The sequence below is a fragment of the Gymnoscopelus microlampas genome (assembly GCF_963454915.1).
Source record: "Gymnoscopelus microlampas genome assembly, chromosome: 10".
Taxonomy (NCBI): domain Eukaryota; kingdom Metazoa; phylum Chordata; class Actinopteri; order Myctophiformes; family Myctophidae; genus Gymnoscopelus; species Gymnoscopelus microlampas.
In genome coordinates this window covers 49,789,372-49,805,695 of record NC_139947.1, presented here as the reverse complement: position 1 = coordinate 49,805,695, position 16,324 = coordinate 49,789,372, and the positions used below count along the sequence as shown (strand labels likewise).

The window sequence follows — 16,324 nt, the reverse complement described above, 5'->3', positions numbered from 1 at the left end:
CCTGGACGTCTCCACAGACTGAGACTTGCTCATGATGGACAGCAGGGTCTGCAGGAGGACGTCCAGGAGACTCTCCACCATCATCTCCACCTCCTCCTGGACTGAAGACTCCTGACACACACACACAGAGGTATAATATTACTGTTTTGGCAGAGTAATACCTTACACCAGTGGTTCTCAAACTTTTTCATGTCAAGGACCCCCAAATTGACACTTATTAGCCTGTGGACCCCCATTTGAAAAGATAAGCCATGCAGGGACCCCCATAAGAGAAGATTTTTAACGGCTCTAGCAGTGATTCTCAACCATTTTAATTTCAAGGACCCCCAGTTTGACATGCATTAGGGCTACAAACCCCCATTTAATGGCGTTTCTATCTCTGGGACCCCAATTCATATTGTAAAATCAATGTTAATTTAACTCTGAGAGTGTACAAATGGAACCAAATGGACCCGTTAGGGTCCATTTGGTTCCATTTCTACACTCTCAGAGTTACAGACCCATAAGGGTCCATTTAGTTCCTATCCATCATTTAGCTGGGGACCCCCTGGAACCCCTCCAAGGACCCCTGGGGGTCCCCGGACCCCACTTTGAGAACCAATGCCTTACACTGCTCGTTACTGGGTAAAATCGTAATATTACAGTAATATATTAAAAGTAACTTGTTACTGCCCAACACTGTTTGTCATACAGCAAACTATAATTATTTTAGCTACAGTGATGTTACACCCTAGTATGGGCCAATAGGGGGAAGGGAATCATTATCATGAGAGTGTGTTGGAGATGCAAACAGAGGTGTGTCTCTGGAGCTTGACAAACTAATAACCGGAAGTCCCGTCTTCATTTTTCATGTGGCAGGTCCCTGCACTACAGTATTTTAACCATAGTTTTGCGCTATGACACATTTGAACACATAACACAACTATCACCATTAGGGATTGCTAAATGGAAGATATAGAATCTAGCAATACCAACGGTGATACCCAGGTTGTTTGTACCTACAAAGCCATGGCAGACTGTTTTATTCTTTCTTTCTTTCATCTATGAAATAATCTTAATCTGCAACATAATACAATATGGGGGTCCCTGCTTCATCTCTCAAGACGTTGAGGACCCCTGTGCTGACGTATATGGGTTTTCAATGTAGCATGCAGGGTGTCTGTCATGTTACGTACAATGGAGCTGGTCTTGATGATGGAGAAGATGCTTCCCAAGATCCCAGAGCAGATCAACAGCTCCCTCTGCTGGCGCAGATGTAGGTGGATGTGATGTAACACCACCGGTAGCAGGATGCTACGGGACTCTGTAGGATGCACAACACATGAGAGACACAGTGAGACAGGACTCTGTAGGATGCACAACACATGAGAGACACAGTGAGACAGGACTCTGTAGGATGCACAACACGGGAGAGACACAGTGAGACAGGACTCTGTAGGATGCACAACACGGGAGAGACACAGTAAGACAGGGACACAGAAAAACACTAGACACCACCAGTCCAGTAGCCGGATGGTACGGGACTCCGCAGGTTGCACAACACAGGAGAGAAACACGGGGTGCGTCCACACATACGGAAGTCCCATCCACTCCCATGATACAGTATGAGAAAAACGTCCTGTGTTCTCTTCACTGGGCGGGTTCGTCTCTTGTAGTTTTATTGCAGCCAGAACAAACACATAACACATGCACTCGTATTTCAATAAATACATGCTTATGTATTTGTGGTGAATGGCCTGAATACTTTGCACTGTTTTAGTTTACCTCATCTGAATAGCTTATGTGAGCACAATAAAGAATAGCAGAATAATGCATTAAATGACTATACAAAATCCATTATAATGAGCATTAGTGAGTACCAGTTATATGAAGATATATGAAGACCCCATGCTGGGGTTCATGTGGTTAATGCTATTCATAATGATGTAATGGTGTTTTAATTTTGTCAAATTTTGAGGTACTTTTACATTACTTCAGTATGTCCATTTTTCAATACCTCATCCTCCATGTTTGAAAACAGTTTTTGCTGTAGATTATCATTACAAAACGTACATTTACCAATTCAGCCCTGTTTTATATTTTGTGTACGAGCTTCCGGTTCCGGGTTACATATGGAGTAGACGTACCTGAGCCAGGGCTCCCACTTACTTTTAATATAACTCTATAAAAGCCTCGATTTATACACAAACTCGGTGGAGAAAACATCGGTTATTTTTCTTTTACACTATTATTCTTTGTTTTACTCGGTAAAAGTTGACTAATGCCGGAGAAAAAGGGCGAAGAAAGATGGCCCGGCGGGTGACGCGAACCTGGATACTATCATCAAACTGATTGAGGAACTCAAAGAAAGCCTTACCCTCGAATTTCGGACGACCAGTGCAACAATCGAAGCAAAAATAGACAACATTCAGATAACAATTTCTGACCATGGACAACATTTGTCTTCATTAGAAGACGGCGCAAACCATTATATTTTGTGTACAAGCTCACAACGCAAGTTGCCTTAAGTACAGTATATCGACTCTGTCAGGTGGAAACCTCATATGTCCAAAACTGTTACTTTTCACGCCGCGTTTCGAGCTTGTAGATCTGCTACTTTTGGTGATTATGTGTGACGCTGTGGTATGATGTGTGTGTGTGTGTGTGTGTGTGTGTGTGTCTACCTGGGAAAAAGAAGAGGCGGCTCTCCACGGTGCGGGCGATGGACTGCAGCTTGACCACGTCCATGGACTGCCCGATGTCCACCGTGCTGGGCATGCTCCCCAGGGTGCCCCGCACGTACTCCGCCACCTCCTGCACCGTGAACATCTGCAGCAGCTCATCAAAGATGTCTGGAAAGCTGTTCAACAAGGCTGCCTGGGGCGCCCAGAGAGAGAGAGAGAGAGAGAGAGAGAGAGAGAGAGAGAGAGAGAGAGAGAGAGAGATAGAGAGAGATAGAGAGAGACAGAGAGAGAGAGATAGAGAGAGAGACAGAGAGAGAGACAGAGAGACAGAGAGAGAGAGAGAGAGACAGAGAGAGAGAGAGAGAGAGAGAGAGAGAGAGGGAAAGAAAGAAAAACAACATGTGCTGTACTGTTTATCTGTTGTACAGGCAGACCCCATGTATCCAATTTGTAGACGATGTATTTTGTTAGGCAATTATCAGGGGTGGAAAAAGTACTCAGATATTTTACTTAAAGGTAGGGTAAGTGATATCTTTTGGTTAAAACAAAAAGTATTTTGTTAAAAGGTTAAAATACTATATTCTGATAGTAATCATTGCTATATAGAGTGTTTGTTCAGTAACAGTTGTCTCCCCGTCTCTCCAGCTCTTTAATAAACAGAAAATAAATTTTTCGGTAGTTGTCAAAATCTCAGCCAATCAGGAGAAAGTACCCATTTTTAAGCTTAATTTGTATAGTGTTCCAGTTCCAATTTTGTCTGCTCATTTCTTAGTGTCATCACTTCCAATTTCACTTGTTTAATCTGTATCCTGATTGAGTTCTCTATCCTGGTTGGATAAAATTGGAAATGAAACTGAAACTGAAACGAAAATGCATTTTCTGTTTAATAAAGAGCTGGAGAGACAAGGAGTCTCCTAATACTGAACAAACACTCTATAGCAATGATTACTATCAGAATATAGTGCTTTAACCTTTTAACAAAATACTTTTTGTTTTAACCAAAAAATATCACTTACCCTACCTTTAAAGTACCAAAAGTTAAAGTATTAAAATGTTTGAAAATAGCAGATCTACAAGCTCAGAACGTGAGCTTGTAGATCGGCTATTTTCAAATAGTCTAGGTAAAAAATAGGCCTAAAGTGGTTAATGTATGTTCTATAATGTAATTATCTGCAAAGTAAATAGTAACTAAAGTTTTCAAATAATTGCAGTGGAGTAAAAGTACAATATTTGCCTCTGAGAGTAGAAGCAAAATTATTGGAAATTGGAAATACTCAAGTAAAGTACTTAAGTACAGTACTTGAGTACACGTACTTAGTTACTTTCCACCACCGGCAATTATGCAACCAATACGACCCAATTTTTTTTTTTTTTTACCAACTTGCTGTTTCATTATAGGTGACATTTTTCAAAAGGAAACGAGAAAGAAAACACACTTAAACCACATGCATGAATCCACTTTGCGCTCTGACTTACTTGGCCATAGAGGCATGCAGCTGACCACGAGCAAGGCAGGACAACAGGAAACAGTGATGGATGCACGCAATTAAAGACAGAAATAAAACACAAGCACAAATCAAAATGTATGAAATTAGTGCAAAAAGAAACTTCAACACAAACAGAGAAATCATAATGATGCACATAAAAGATAAGAGGCAAGACTGTATATTTATAATGCATTATAATGTGCTTATAAGGCATATATATGCATGACAGATTGTAACAAGGGTTATGAAGTATTGTAAGTGCTGGTCATAATGCATTATAAGCTCAGCAGAACAGCACATTATAACTACCAGGACACACTTTACTTGAAGGTTGACCCGCACATATAATACTTCATAAACCTTGTTACAAGCTGTCATGATAAAAAACGTCTGTATAACGAGTTGGTGTTATAATGCCTTATAAGCACATTATAATGCATTATAGACCTGAGCTTAATATACAGTGTTAGCGAATGGGTAATTAACAAATAATGAATGCTTATAACCAAAAGATAAGAGCACATAACAAGATGAACCACGAACATGATAAATATCATCCTTTGTTTTTAGCGTGCACCAGCAGCAGTATTGATTTCTACCACCAGGGGCATTTTCCGCTAAATGGTGGTGTACAAAGTGTCACCCAGACACCCCCCCCCCCCCACAGATGACATGCGCCTTCGTGGGTAGTCCTAGGCCACTAGGTTCCCAAACACTGGGTCGGGACCTATTTTTATGGGTCGCGAGTGAATATCCCATTTTCTTTTTTCAGTTTCCTAAATCTTTTTAAAACATTATTTTAAAAGACTCTCCTCCCCCCCCCCCACCCTCAAAATAATCAAATGTTTTCATTCAGATCTATACGTTATGAGCTTGTAGATCTACTACTTTCACTAGTTTGGGTCTCGGGACACACATCAAAATTTCTCTTTTGGGTCTCGAGCAAAAAGAAAGTGCGGGAACCACTGTCATAGACCATTGGTTCTCAAAATGGGGTCCGGGGACCCCCAGGGGTACTTGAGGGGGTTCCAGGGGGTCCCCAGCTAAATGATTTATAGGAACCAAATGCACCCTCATGGGTCTGTAACTCTGAGAGTGTACAAATGGAACCAAATGGACCCTAACGGGTCCATTTGGTTCCATTTGCACACTCTCAGAGTTAAATTAACATTGATTTTACAATATAAATTGGGGTCCCAGAGATAGAAATGCCATTAAATGGGGGTCTGTAGCCTCTAATGCATGTCAAACTGGGGGTCCTTAAATTACAATGATTGAGAATCACTGCTAGAGACGTAAAAAATCTTCTCTTATGGGGGTCCCTGGCATATCTTTTCAAATGGGGGTCCGCGGGCTAATAAGTGTCAATCCTTGACATGAAAAAGTTTGAGAAGCACTGTCACAGACAATACCTTTGAACCTCCTCGCCGCTTTCTCAGAGTCCGTAAACCGGCATTCCGCCGCCGGTGTCAATTGGGGCGGTTATACAGGACACAGAGAAGGAACGCCAAGCCAGGAGGAAGCGTTCTGAACTGACCTGCGTGAAGACCAGCGTCTCTGAGCTGCGGCTGTCCAGACTCAGCACAAAGCGGATGGACTGGAACAGCTCCTGGATGCTGGAGCGGAACTGCTCCTCCTCCATGCCACAGGTGGCCCGTGAGTAGAGGATACGAGACTGGACGATGAACTTGAACAGGTACTCCAGAGCCTGGGGGGGGGGGGGGGGGGGGGGTTATCATACATTAGCCTCGGTCCCAGCTTCACTTATCTGCGAAAAGAAGAGCCTGGTCACGACCTAAAGCAGCGAGTGTCTAGGAAGTCCTGAGTCGGTAGGATTTCCGTCGTACGCGTTTCCCCTGGAAACAATCTTTTTTGACCAATCACAACACTTGTTTCATTCACAGAGAATGTTAACAGATTTGTAAAGCATCAACGTCATTTCCTTGGGCGGTACTTCCGTCAAATTCAACCGTTTCCGGTTGTCACTTCCTAGACAATCAACATCCCAGGTCTTGCCCAGCGTGATCATACATAGAGTACAGCAGCGATTCTCAAAGTGGGGTCCGGGGACCCCCATGGGTCCTGGAAGGAGTTCCAGGGGGTCCCCAGCTAAATGATAGATAGTTAAGAACCATAGTTAAGGGGATAAGGGGACAGGGTGATTATCATACATACAGTACAGCAGCGATTCTCAAAGTGGGGTCCAGGGACCCCCAGGGGTCCTTGAGGGAGTTCCAGGGGGTCCCCAGTTAAGAACCAAATGGACCCTTATGGGTCTGTTATTCAGAGAGTGTACAAATGGAACCAAATGGACCCTAACGGGTCAATTTTTTTTTTTTTTTTTAAATAGCACTAATAAATCATTCTAATTATTATAACTAATACATAAACTATAAACTAATACAAGCTAAACTGAAACCGAGCATTTTCACAAAATATGAACTAAATGAGCAAACCCACTTCATTTTGTTTTCATCCAAACTAAACAAAAAAATCTAACCATACTGTAAGTCCTACCGAAATAAAAATAAAAACTAATGAAAAATGCTAAACTATATTAATAACCTTGCAGGGGGGGTGCAGACAGAGAAGGTAACAGGCGACTGATATGTATGATGTCACATGGCATCATTTTACCGTTCCGCGTAAAGGGCAATGTATTTATTCATTTGCGCTATTTTTAGGGCACACTGTAACCTTTAGGGTCTATTCATTTAGTCATTATAAATATCCTCATGCTTACAGGGAATGAATGAAGTGAGACTCGGGACGGGGACGACATGAAAATGTCATGTCGCGGCGTTATTGCGGCCGAAATAATTGCGATTGTTGTGAGCTTGTGAGCTTGTAGATCTGCTATTTCCTGTGAAGAAGTTTGGTGTCGAGGGAAACAAGAGGGAACCAAGTTCAGAGCCAAAGGTCAAGAGCACTAGGTATTGAGGGTTTAAGTTGTTAAATGTCTGAAAAACACATATTAACATGAATCCAAGATAATTAATAGAAAAGATCACGTGCACACAAACAAAAAACATTAATTTAGTATATGGTCAATATTTAGTATATTTCTATGAAGCTATCTATGAAATCTATGAAAAAGTTGAATCGACAACACAATTGTAAACAATCGTCGCCTTGCTAAACTAATGGCCTATGTTTTTCAGGAAAAATAAAAAACTGATCCAAAACAAAACTATATGATATTTCTTAATCATTTCACCCAAAATGTTTATAACAAATTATGACTATTAAAATAAAAATAACACTGTCTGTCAGTTATGTAACATAAGAGATTTAAATAGGTTTAAATAGGATTAAATCTGACTTACAGTAGGCCAAAAAATGTTTTTAAAAAAAGTGCCTAAATCAGTAAATAATTTGGCCTAAGTCACGAAACCATGTGACTTAGGCAAAAAAAAATGCTTATTTCGGCCTAAGTCACACTAGGGAGATAGGCCATTATACTAAAAGGGGAGTGAACAGCATGATCCTTTTCAATTAGGAGATGGGCGATTTTACCAGAGGTGGCCAGTGTCATGAGGAGCTGACTTAGGCAAAAATATCATTTTCCTCCAAAAAATGACTTAGGCCATTAGTTTAGCAAGGTGACGCAATGTAATGGGGGGTCCCTGCTTCATCTCTCTCTCAGCTGAGGGGTCCTTGGCCTGAACAACATTGAAGACACATGAATTAGGCAGAAATAAGCGGTGGACTGGACTGCGGCTTGGTAAATCTTGATGTATTCACTGCCAACGCTCGAGTCTCGCTGAGAGGAAAATCAATACAATTGAAGGAGATGTTTCCTGATCCTTGGGCTTTGTGAGGGCAGTGGAGGAAGAAGTACTCAGAACATTTACTTAAGTAAACGTATCACTAACACAATGTAGAGATACTCAGGTTACTAAGTAAAAGTACTGTGTTTGTCAAAATTTGACCCGAGAAAATATTTAATATTTAGTATAGTATGAGTATAAAATATTGAAACATTGACATACTAAAGTAAAGTAAATATACTTCCAAATTGTATTTAAGTACAGTACTTGAGTGAATGTACTGTGTTGGCATGTTCTCGGTGTCATGGCAGTAGGAAAAAGGACATTGAAAGGCAGCTGGCTCTAAACATGCCTGTGCTCAGTCAGCATTTTGTATGGTAAACATGTCAATACCTGGACACACGACACTATTGATAGCTTCCTCTGTCCTCTGGCCTTTCCCCCCCTGACCACAGAACCAATATCCTGTAATCACATACTGGTGTCACATTACTCCAATACTCCTTATGGCAGGGGTCTTCAACAGGGGGTCCGGGACCCCTAGGGGGTGCTCAGAGTAACTCCAGGGGGTCCGCCAAATCTTTGCGATAGGATGTTTTTTTTTCACTTGAACCCTAGCATCTCTATTCTGATTAACATTTGCCGAAAATAGCAGATCTACGAGCTTGTAGATCGGCTATTTTCGGCAAAGAGGTTTGGTGTCGAGGGCAAAAAAAGCAAATCAAGCACCAAGTATTGAATGTTTAAGTGGTTAACTGTCTGAAATGAACCAAAAATATTAATTTACACAGCACTGATGATAGTCAATGAAGCTATATATGAAATCTATGAAAAAGTTGAATCTGCAACACAATTGTATATGCAATGTATGGGGGTCCCTGCTTCGTCTCTCTCTCAGCTAGAGAGGATCCTTGGGCTGAAAACGTTGAAGACCCCTGCCTTATGGCACTGGTTTCTAAAAGTGGACCCCTAGGGGTCATTCAGGGGGTTTTAGGGGGGGCGCCTAGCAAAATATGGGACCCATATTTCAGATCATAATGGTTTCTCTCTATTCAACTATACAGTACAGTACAGTACAGTACAGTACAGTACAGGATAGTTGTTGAATTCTGGACTAAATTGAATCGAACAACTAAGGGGCCGTGTCTTACAGAGAATGCCTTTTGAGCTGAGGAGCACCGTGGATATCATGTCCATAGCGCTCATATTCAGCGTTTATTGGCACGCTGAATGGCACAAAATCTGTTCAAATGGGGGGGTCTTGTGGCCTAATCAATTTGGGGGTCCTTGACATGAAAATGTTTGAGAGCCTCTGCCTTCAGAGGCCCATGCATGACTCTCAGAGCTGGGCTTACAGGGCCATATCCCTTAGTTTATGCCTCAGCGATTAATCTACTTTGAAATAATCAGGGCAGACGTGTTTTCTTCCACTGCGCCCGGAAGACCTGAAGCATAAGGACGTGTGTGGGATCATCCTAGCCCAGTGCTTATCTGAGCTAACAGACCACTAGCATTATTTCAAACAATCCTCATGGGCCACCTGACTCCACCTCCCCACAAAAATTATATTTAGTATTATTAGTTTTGTCTTATAGAAATAATAGTTATTGTCTCCGCCAGGCCGAAGGCGTGGCCGAGACGATGTTTTCGCCGCCGTCCATCCGTGTGTCCGTGTGTTTGTCTGTCCGTCCGTCCATCTGTTAACAGCTAATCTATGGCACCGTTGGACCGATAGGCGTGACACTGCCTGGAGGCCAGAGCAGAACCGGTTGCCCAATTTTTTTCCACATCAGCCTGTTAAGGCACCACCAGCAGGCCGATTTTTGGCTATTACTCCTACTCTTGTCCAAACACCACGCAAATCGGTACAAATGATCTCTATAGTCATGTGATCAAGACCAATCTGTCCTATTGTTCATATTCCATCCTGATTGGCTAAGTTTGCCATCTAAAGTTTGCATGTCTGTGCAATAACTTCAGCAACATTAATCCCTCAACTTCTACAGATTCCACTCACCTCTATACTGAATAGACTGAATTCCAAACATTGCTGGCCCACAATAACTTACCTGACCTGGCGGAGACCTGTGCTCCGAAGAGCACTTTTTCTAGTTTCTATTTTATATTATTTTTCTTAAAGACACATTTGTACTACAGTATTTGCCCGCCGGTGTCGTGCACATAAAATAGCGACCTACAAGCTCACAATGCATCGGTGCGGGACACTATCGTGACGCATTGTGAGCTTGTAAATAGGCTAGTTCTGGAAAAAAATAAACCTTTTTAAAAATATGACAAGTTATAATAATTGTATTTGCATAGGTGGACTGATGGAGGAGTATCTCCAAACAAACAAGGTCCTGTGATCTTTGGCCCGGCCCCCCAGGTGGAGAAACAGGTGTGTGTCAGAATGTGAACGTTACCCTCATGGCCTCCTGGATGTGGTCTTGCCTGACGACCTCTGCCGAGCGGTCCATGTACCACTTCAGACAGCGGATCAGCTCCCTGCAAGCAACACACCGGGTGTGTCAGTTTGGATCTCAGTGCAGGTGGGCTTTATGGGTTCATTTCAGCCGTAGGATTGTGGTATACTTACTTGTAAGCCAGAGCTCCGGCGAAGTGGTTCTGGATGTAGGAGTCCATGACGGGTCTGAAGTGGTAGAACCGACTGTCCCTGAGCAGGTTGATGATGAACACCTGAAAACAGAGCAGATCAAGTACAGAGCCAAAGGTCAAGTTTTTAAAGTATTGAGGGTTTAAGTGGATACATGTATGAAAATACACATTAACATAATAAAAAAAATAAAAAATAAAAATACAATATTAATAAAATATTAATTTACAAAACACTGATGAACAAGTCTATGAAATCTATGAAAGTTTAATCTGCAACACAATTTAATAGAGGGACCGCCACATGTAGTGGGGGTCCCTGCTTCATCTCTCTCTCTCAGCTAAGGGGTCCTTGGCCTGAAGACCCCTGTATCTACAAACATCCGTACACTTTCACAGTGATGTTAACATTCAGGATGCTACTGTGTGGTGGTTGTAGTTTTCCTACCAGAGCCTGGAACACCAGCGGTCCATATTTATCAGTGTTGTCGTCCAAGAGACTGAAGAGCGTATCCAGCACGTCTCTGAGGAACTGCGGTGAGGAGAGAAAAAAAAATTAAAAGGTTAAAGCTCTATATTCAGATAGTAATCATGGTTATAAGTGTTTGTTCAGTAACAGAGGCCTACCTGTCTCTCCATCTCTTTAATAAACAGTAAATACATTTTCAGGTGGGTTGCACATTTTCAGCCAATCAGAAAGAGTACACATTTACAGTATAACTTTCTATATTGAAGAATATTTGTAATACATTTTATCACCACCAAATTGGTTCAATAAACTACTGCAAGTGGCTTTACTAGCACATCTACACCTTTAGCCTCATTGAGAACGCAAGCATCTAAAAAATATGCCAATTTTATATATACGTGCTAAAATGTTTTTATATATTCCAAGTCAGCAGCTTGTGTATTCTTTCAACACATGTCAATACCTACTCAGCTTTCTGTGTGTGTCAGGTTACCATACTACACTGGTTCTCAACCTGTGGGCCGGGGACCGCTGGTGGGCTGCCAGGGTATGGCAAGGGGGCCCCCAAATAATTGCCAAAACGTTATACATTTAAATGATAATATACCATATTAAAATATATGTAAAAAGTCATGGTATTCTTTCTTTGAAACCTTCAAAAATGTGTTTCCTTGTGATACCGATAAATAGGAATACTGTGTTTGATCCATTGATCCAAGCCAGAACACAATCGATTGATTGATCATAATGGTTCCATTTGTACACTCTCAGAGTTACAGACCCATAAGGGTCCATTTGGTTCTTAACTATCCATCATTTAGCTGGGGACCCCTGGAACTCTCTCAAGGGCCCCTGGGGGTCCCTGGACCGCACTTTGAGAACCAATGGGCAAGACCACACATGGACAAATGATCAACTTGCGACGGGCATTGCCCCTCTTGAGTAAAAGATGAACTGCTTCTAAAATAGATAAAATATTAAAGGTGTTCAACATTTTTTATTTTTGTTATAGAGGGCAATTATAATGTATTAAGGCATATTTGGCTTATTGGCCAGGGATCCTTTTAATAATGTGACAAGACAGCCATACAAATCCTCATGGTTTGACCTCAGAAAGGCCCCCATCTGCTCTTTGCTCCCTCCATTATAAGTGGTGTGATTTACAGTCCAAACCGCTCATCAGGTTAGATATAGTGTAATTGTGCTGTCATGTTACACCTGGTCACCGTCATCATATAAATAATCAGTGAGGAGGAGGAGGAGGAGTCACCTTGACGATCTCCTCTCCGCTGATCTGACGCAGTCGGCCCAGGATGTCCAACACTCTGTCCGGGTGAGCCTTCCAGTTCAGCAGGGCCAGAAGGTCCACTGGAAAACATCACAACACATAAGTGGTGTAAAAAGTACTCACATCTTTTATTTAAGTAAAATTAGCAATACCACAATATAAAAATACTCTGTTACACTCTGTTACGATCTTGTGAGCTTGTAGATCAGCTATTTTCAAATAGTCTAGGTATAAAATAGAGCTAAAGTGGTTCATGTATGTTTTATAATGTAATGATTTATATTATAAATTGTAGTGGAGTGAAAGTACAACATTAGCCTCTGAGATGTAGTGGAGTAGAAGTAAAAGTATTGGAAATTGGAAATACTCAAGTGAAGTACAAATTCCGCAAAATTGTACTTAAGTAAATGTACTTCACAAAACAAAAACAAAACAGAACAACATTAAGGCTGCACCGTTCTGTGTGAGCTTGGTGGAGCAGAGCAGCGTGGACACCCAGAAGGTTTCTTTGGGGCTCCTCTGGAAGGGCAGGTTGGCGGGCAGGTTGGGGCAGCTGTTGAAGTCCTCCTTGCAGCAGGGCATGCTCAGGTACAGGCCCTGGTTACTGAAGGTGGCGTTTTCATCGCTCTAAAGGAGAGAGAGAGGACGGATGGATGGATGTACAAGTGGGAGAGGGCAACAGCGGAGTCAGCACACACCATTTCTTTATTCAGCTTTTTTAATAAGTTCTGCTACTTCGAGGCACCGTGCCTTGAAGATACAGAATGTGTTATGATCTGCAACCATGTTCTTGTGAGACACGCGTATACAGGAACCTACTGTATACAGCCTGAAGAAGGCTGTGGGGGGCGCTACGCGTGGGTTGTATCCCTGTCACTTTAAAAAAAAAACATTTTAATGATGAAATAGCTATCTGAATAAAGACTTTTTCATCAGAAGAGTGCCTTGCAGTGGCGCAGCCAGAACGCTAATATAGGCTGGGCCTGAGCAGGAGCGGAGACAGGTGGGCACACATGCACTTGCACGCAGCGCGCGTGCAAACAAAACTAGGTTATTGCGGTTGTAGAAAACATTCAGGGCATATTTGCCAGCACTAGCCTATATATGGAGATGCCCATAGATGGAGACAATTGACCTGCAAGTCGTCATAGAGACCTAAACGTGCCATATGTACGGAGTCTGACATCAGCGAACCCTTACCAGAAACTCCATGTATAGACATAACCATCACGTCCAGGACTGACGTCATGGTCCCATATTTGGGCATAACTGACATAGGCAGCTCCATATAGGGAGACGTCTGACACTATCTTGTAGATCGGCTATTGTCAGCACGCAACCAAGTGTAAAATCAGCCATTACAACACCATCAAGGCGAGCAAAGATACATTTTAGTCGACTAAATCAACTGTAGATTTAGTCGACTAAAATCTTATGATATTTAGTCGACTAAAACTAGACAAAAACTAAAACATTTCAGATGACTAAAATATGACAAAACTAAATGGAATTTTATTCAAAAGACTATGACTAAAACTAAATCAAAATTCGCTTATGTGACATCATCACATAATGTCGTCACAACCCGGTCCATTCAAATACACAACTTTTATACTAACAAATCCAGCTGCCTGAAGCATTATTAATGATTTGTCACACTGCTGTGTAGCGCGGGGGATTAGATTTGCCATATTAGGAGATCAACAGTCATTGGCTTCCTTAATTGGCAAACCGAACTTAGTGGATTGGCCAAACTCTGCGTGACATTTGTGCCACTGAACCAATATAAGCACTAACGCGCACATTAGGACTCCAACATTGAGAGGTTAGCTGCTGCCGTGTGGAGATAACAGTTAGGACTCTATTGTGTGTCAGAGAAGGGTTTGACAAACGTGATTTACAGTGTGAGAGATGTTCTCCTGGACGGTACATCTGATTGGAGAATCAAAAACACATGGTTATGCTTCTGTTGCAGTGGAGCACATGGTGTACGCCTTAGGTGGAGGGCTCAAAGACGGAGGAGCTCAGATTGATGTCCACGTATTCAACACAGTGTCTTTATGCTGGAGGAAGTTGACCCCGGTGACAACGGGAAGAGGTCCCTCCAGGCGTGAGGGCCACAGCGCTGTGCTGATAGAAGATATCATCTACATCTGGGGAGGGTATAACGACCGTAAGCGCTACAACGTGCTTTATGCATTTGATGTCGACACCCACAGGTGGCTCAAACCCAGGGTTTCTGGGACTGTTCCAGTGGGGAGGGGCTACCACTCAGCCTGTGTCTTAGGGAAGATCATGTATATTAATGGAGGATACCACCGTCTGACTGGATACACTGGATACACTAATGATGTCTACAAGTTGGACACCACCACAATGGTCTGGTCTTTAATTAACACCAGAGGGACTCCACCAACCGTTACATGCTGTGTCTCTGCCACCATCATCGGGACAAAGATGCTTGTATTTGGGGTCTACAACATCGGATTGTTTGACACAGAGACCAACTGCTGGCTGAACACTTCTAAAGAGCTTCTTCCACAAGCACGCTTGGGTCATTCAGCCTTTGTCTACAATGGAGAGCCGTACATATTTGGTGGCTCAAACGACTTCTACAACTTCAATGATCTGTGGAAAATCAATCCAGAGACCTTCTCCCTGAAGAAGGTTGAGACCAAGGGGAAAGGACCCGGTCTAAGGTATAGGCACTTTTGCATGGTGGGAGATCGTATCATCTTCTATGGAAAAGACAACCTGTGCATCCTCGACTTAAGTCCTAGTCTGAAGACATTATGCAAGGTAGCAGTTATTCAGTACGGTTTGGAGCAGTCTGAACTCCCACACAACGTCAGGTGGGAACTGGCAGCCATGACTACCAACAGCAACAGAACATTGGGCCTCATGCAGCAACCGTTCTTAACACATTGATGGCCAAGATCGCATTGGTGCGTTCTTTCAAATCCATCGCTTGCTTGACAGCAATTCAAAAGAACGCATTGATGCGTTCTTTTGAATTTTCATTGTTTAATCTGTGATCGCGCGTGGAAGTAGGTTTATAATCACATTCAGTATGTTTTTTTGTGCTTTTTAATAAAAAGGTTGACAACCATCGCTGTAGCTAAAAGGATGAGTGATGAGTGATGAATGAGTCAGTCGCACTCTCTCTCTCACCTTGTAGACGTACAGCTCGTGGCTCTCATCCGACAGCGTGGTCCCGTCCTCTCTCATCAGAGGGGTGAAGGAGAAGCCGAACAGCTTCTTCTCCCCCTTGTCCTTAGCTGAAAGCAACGCACATTGCCATGGTGTCATTCAATCGTAATAATGATCATTTGATTTGTAACGCACTTTGCCTTTTTACAAATCTCAAAGTACTGCAGGGTTTAGAAACAAAACAAATTGCAAAGGCAAAAAAATAAGACCCTACTTGGGGTAAAAGAAATATTAAAAACGTATTAAAGGCAGGCATAGAAGTCAAGGGAAAAACGGCCTAAAAGAAAAAAACTAAGAAAATCGCTTTGTTAAAAAGGTGTTTTTAAACCATTTTAACACATTCACTGCCAGGGGCTTTCTAATAGGTAGCTTCGGCCAGCATTTTTAAGCATTATGACAATTTTTTCAAGAACCACAGAATATTTATCCCCAGTATGATCGATCAAAACCCCCCTTTGGTGGAGTTAGCTGGTTTAGCAGAACGTTTGAGGATACAATGGAGTTAGCTGGTTTTGTCAGAAGCGCTTTTTAATACTTTTCATTGGTTCAATATTTTTTTAATCAACACACAGACAAAGGGTGTTCAATAGCACTGATTTATGGAAAAAAATGCAAAGCGGAAAAATGGAGTTAGCTGGTTTCTGTCGGACAGCAACGATTATGTTTTTGTTTCAGCATTTCCACTCCCCTTCTCTCTCTCTCTCTCCACACAATTCCTGCTTGCAACAGGGTTAAAACTAATTCTTGTTGTTGTTCAGCCTTCTGTAGCATCTGTCTAAAAACATATACCTAATGTTCTGATTTGAAAGTATAGGATACCGGGT

The 16,324-nt window shown here is 42.2% G+C and overlaps 1 protein-coding gene across 1 annotated transcript in view; it reads right to left on the bottom strand.

The window, feature by feature from the left end:
* LOC311053850 (dedicator of cytokinesis protein 3-like) overlaps nucleotides 1-16,324 on the bottom strand; it is a gene marked incomplete at both ends in the record, with an annotated part of 124,763 nt that overhangs the window by 30,655 nt on the left and 77,784 nt on the right. Inside the window, 10 exons of the mRNA XM_084069584.1 lie at nucleotides 1-111; nucleotides 1,176-1,303; nucleotides 2,664-2,856; nucleotides 5,688-5,858; nucleotides 10,344-10,425; nucleotides 10,517-10,617; nucleotides 10,982-11,065; nucleotides 12,273-12,370; nucleotides 12,746-12,917; nucleotides 15,462-15,568. The exon at nucleotides 1-111 is cut by the window's left edge and continues 36 nt beyond it. Of these exons, the coding sequence (XP_083925710.1) occupies nucleotides 1-111; nucleotides 1,176-1,303; nucleotides 2,664-2,856; nucleotides 5,688-5,858; nucleotides 10,344-10,425; nucleotides 10,517-10,617; nucleotides 10,982-11,065; nucleotides 12,273-12,370; nucleotides 12,746-12,917; nucleotides 15,462-15,568 (1,247 nt within the window). The remainder of the gene's footprint in view (nucleotides 112-1,175; nucleotides 1,304-2,663; nucleotides 2,857-5,687; nucleotides 5,859-10,343; nucleotides 10,426-10,516; nucleotides 10,618-10,981; nucleotides 11,066-12,272; nucleotides 12,371-12,745; nucleotides 12,918-15,461; nucleotides 15,569-16,324) is intronic.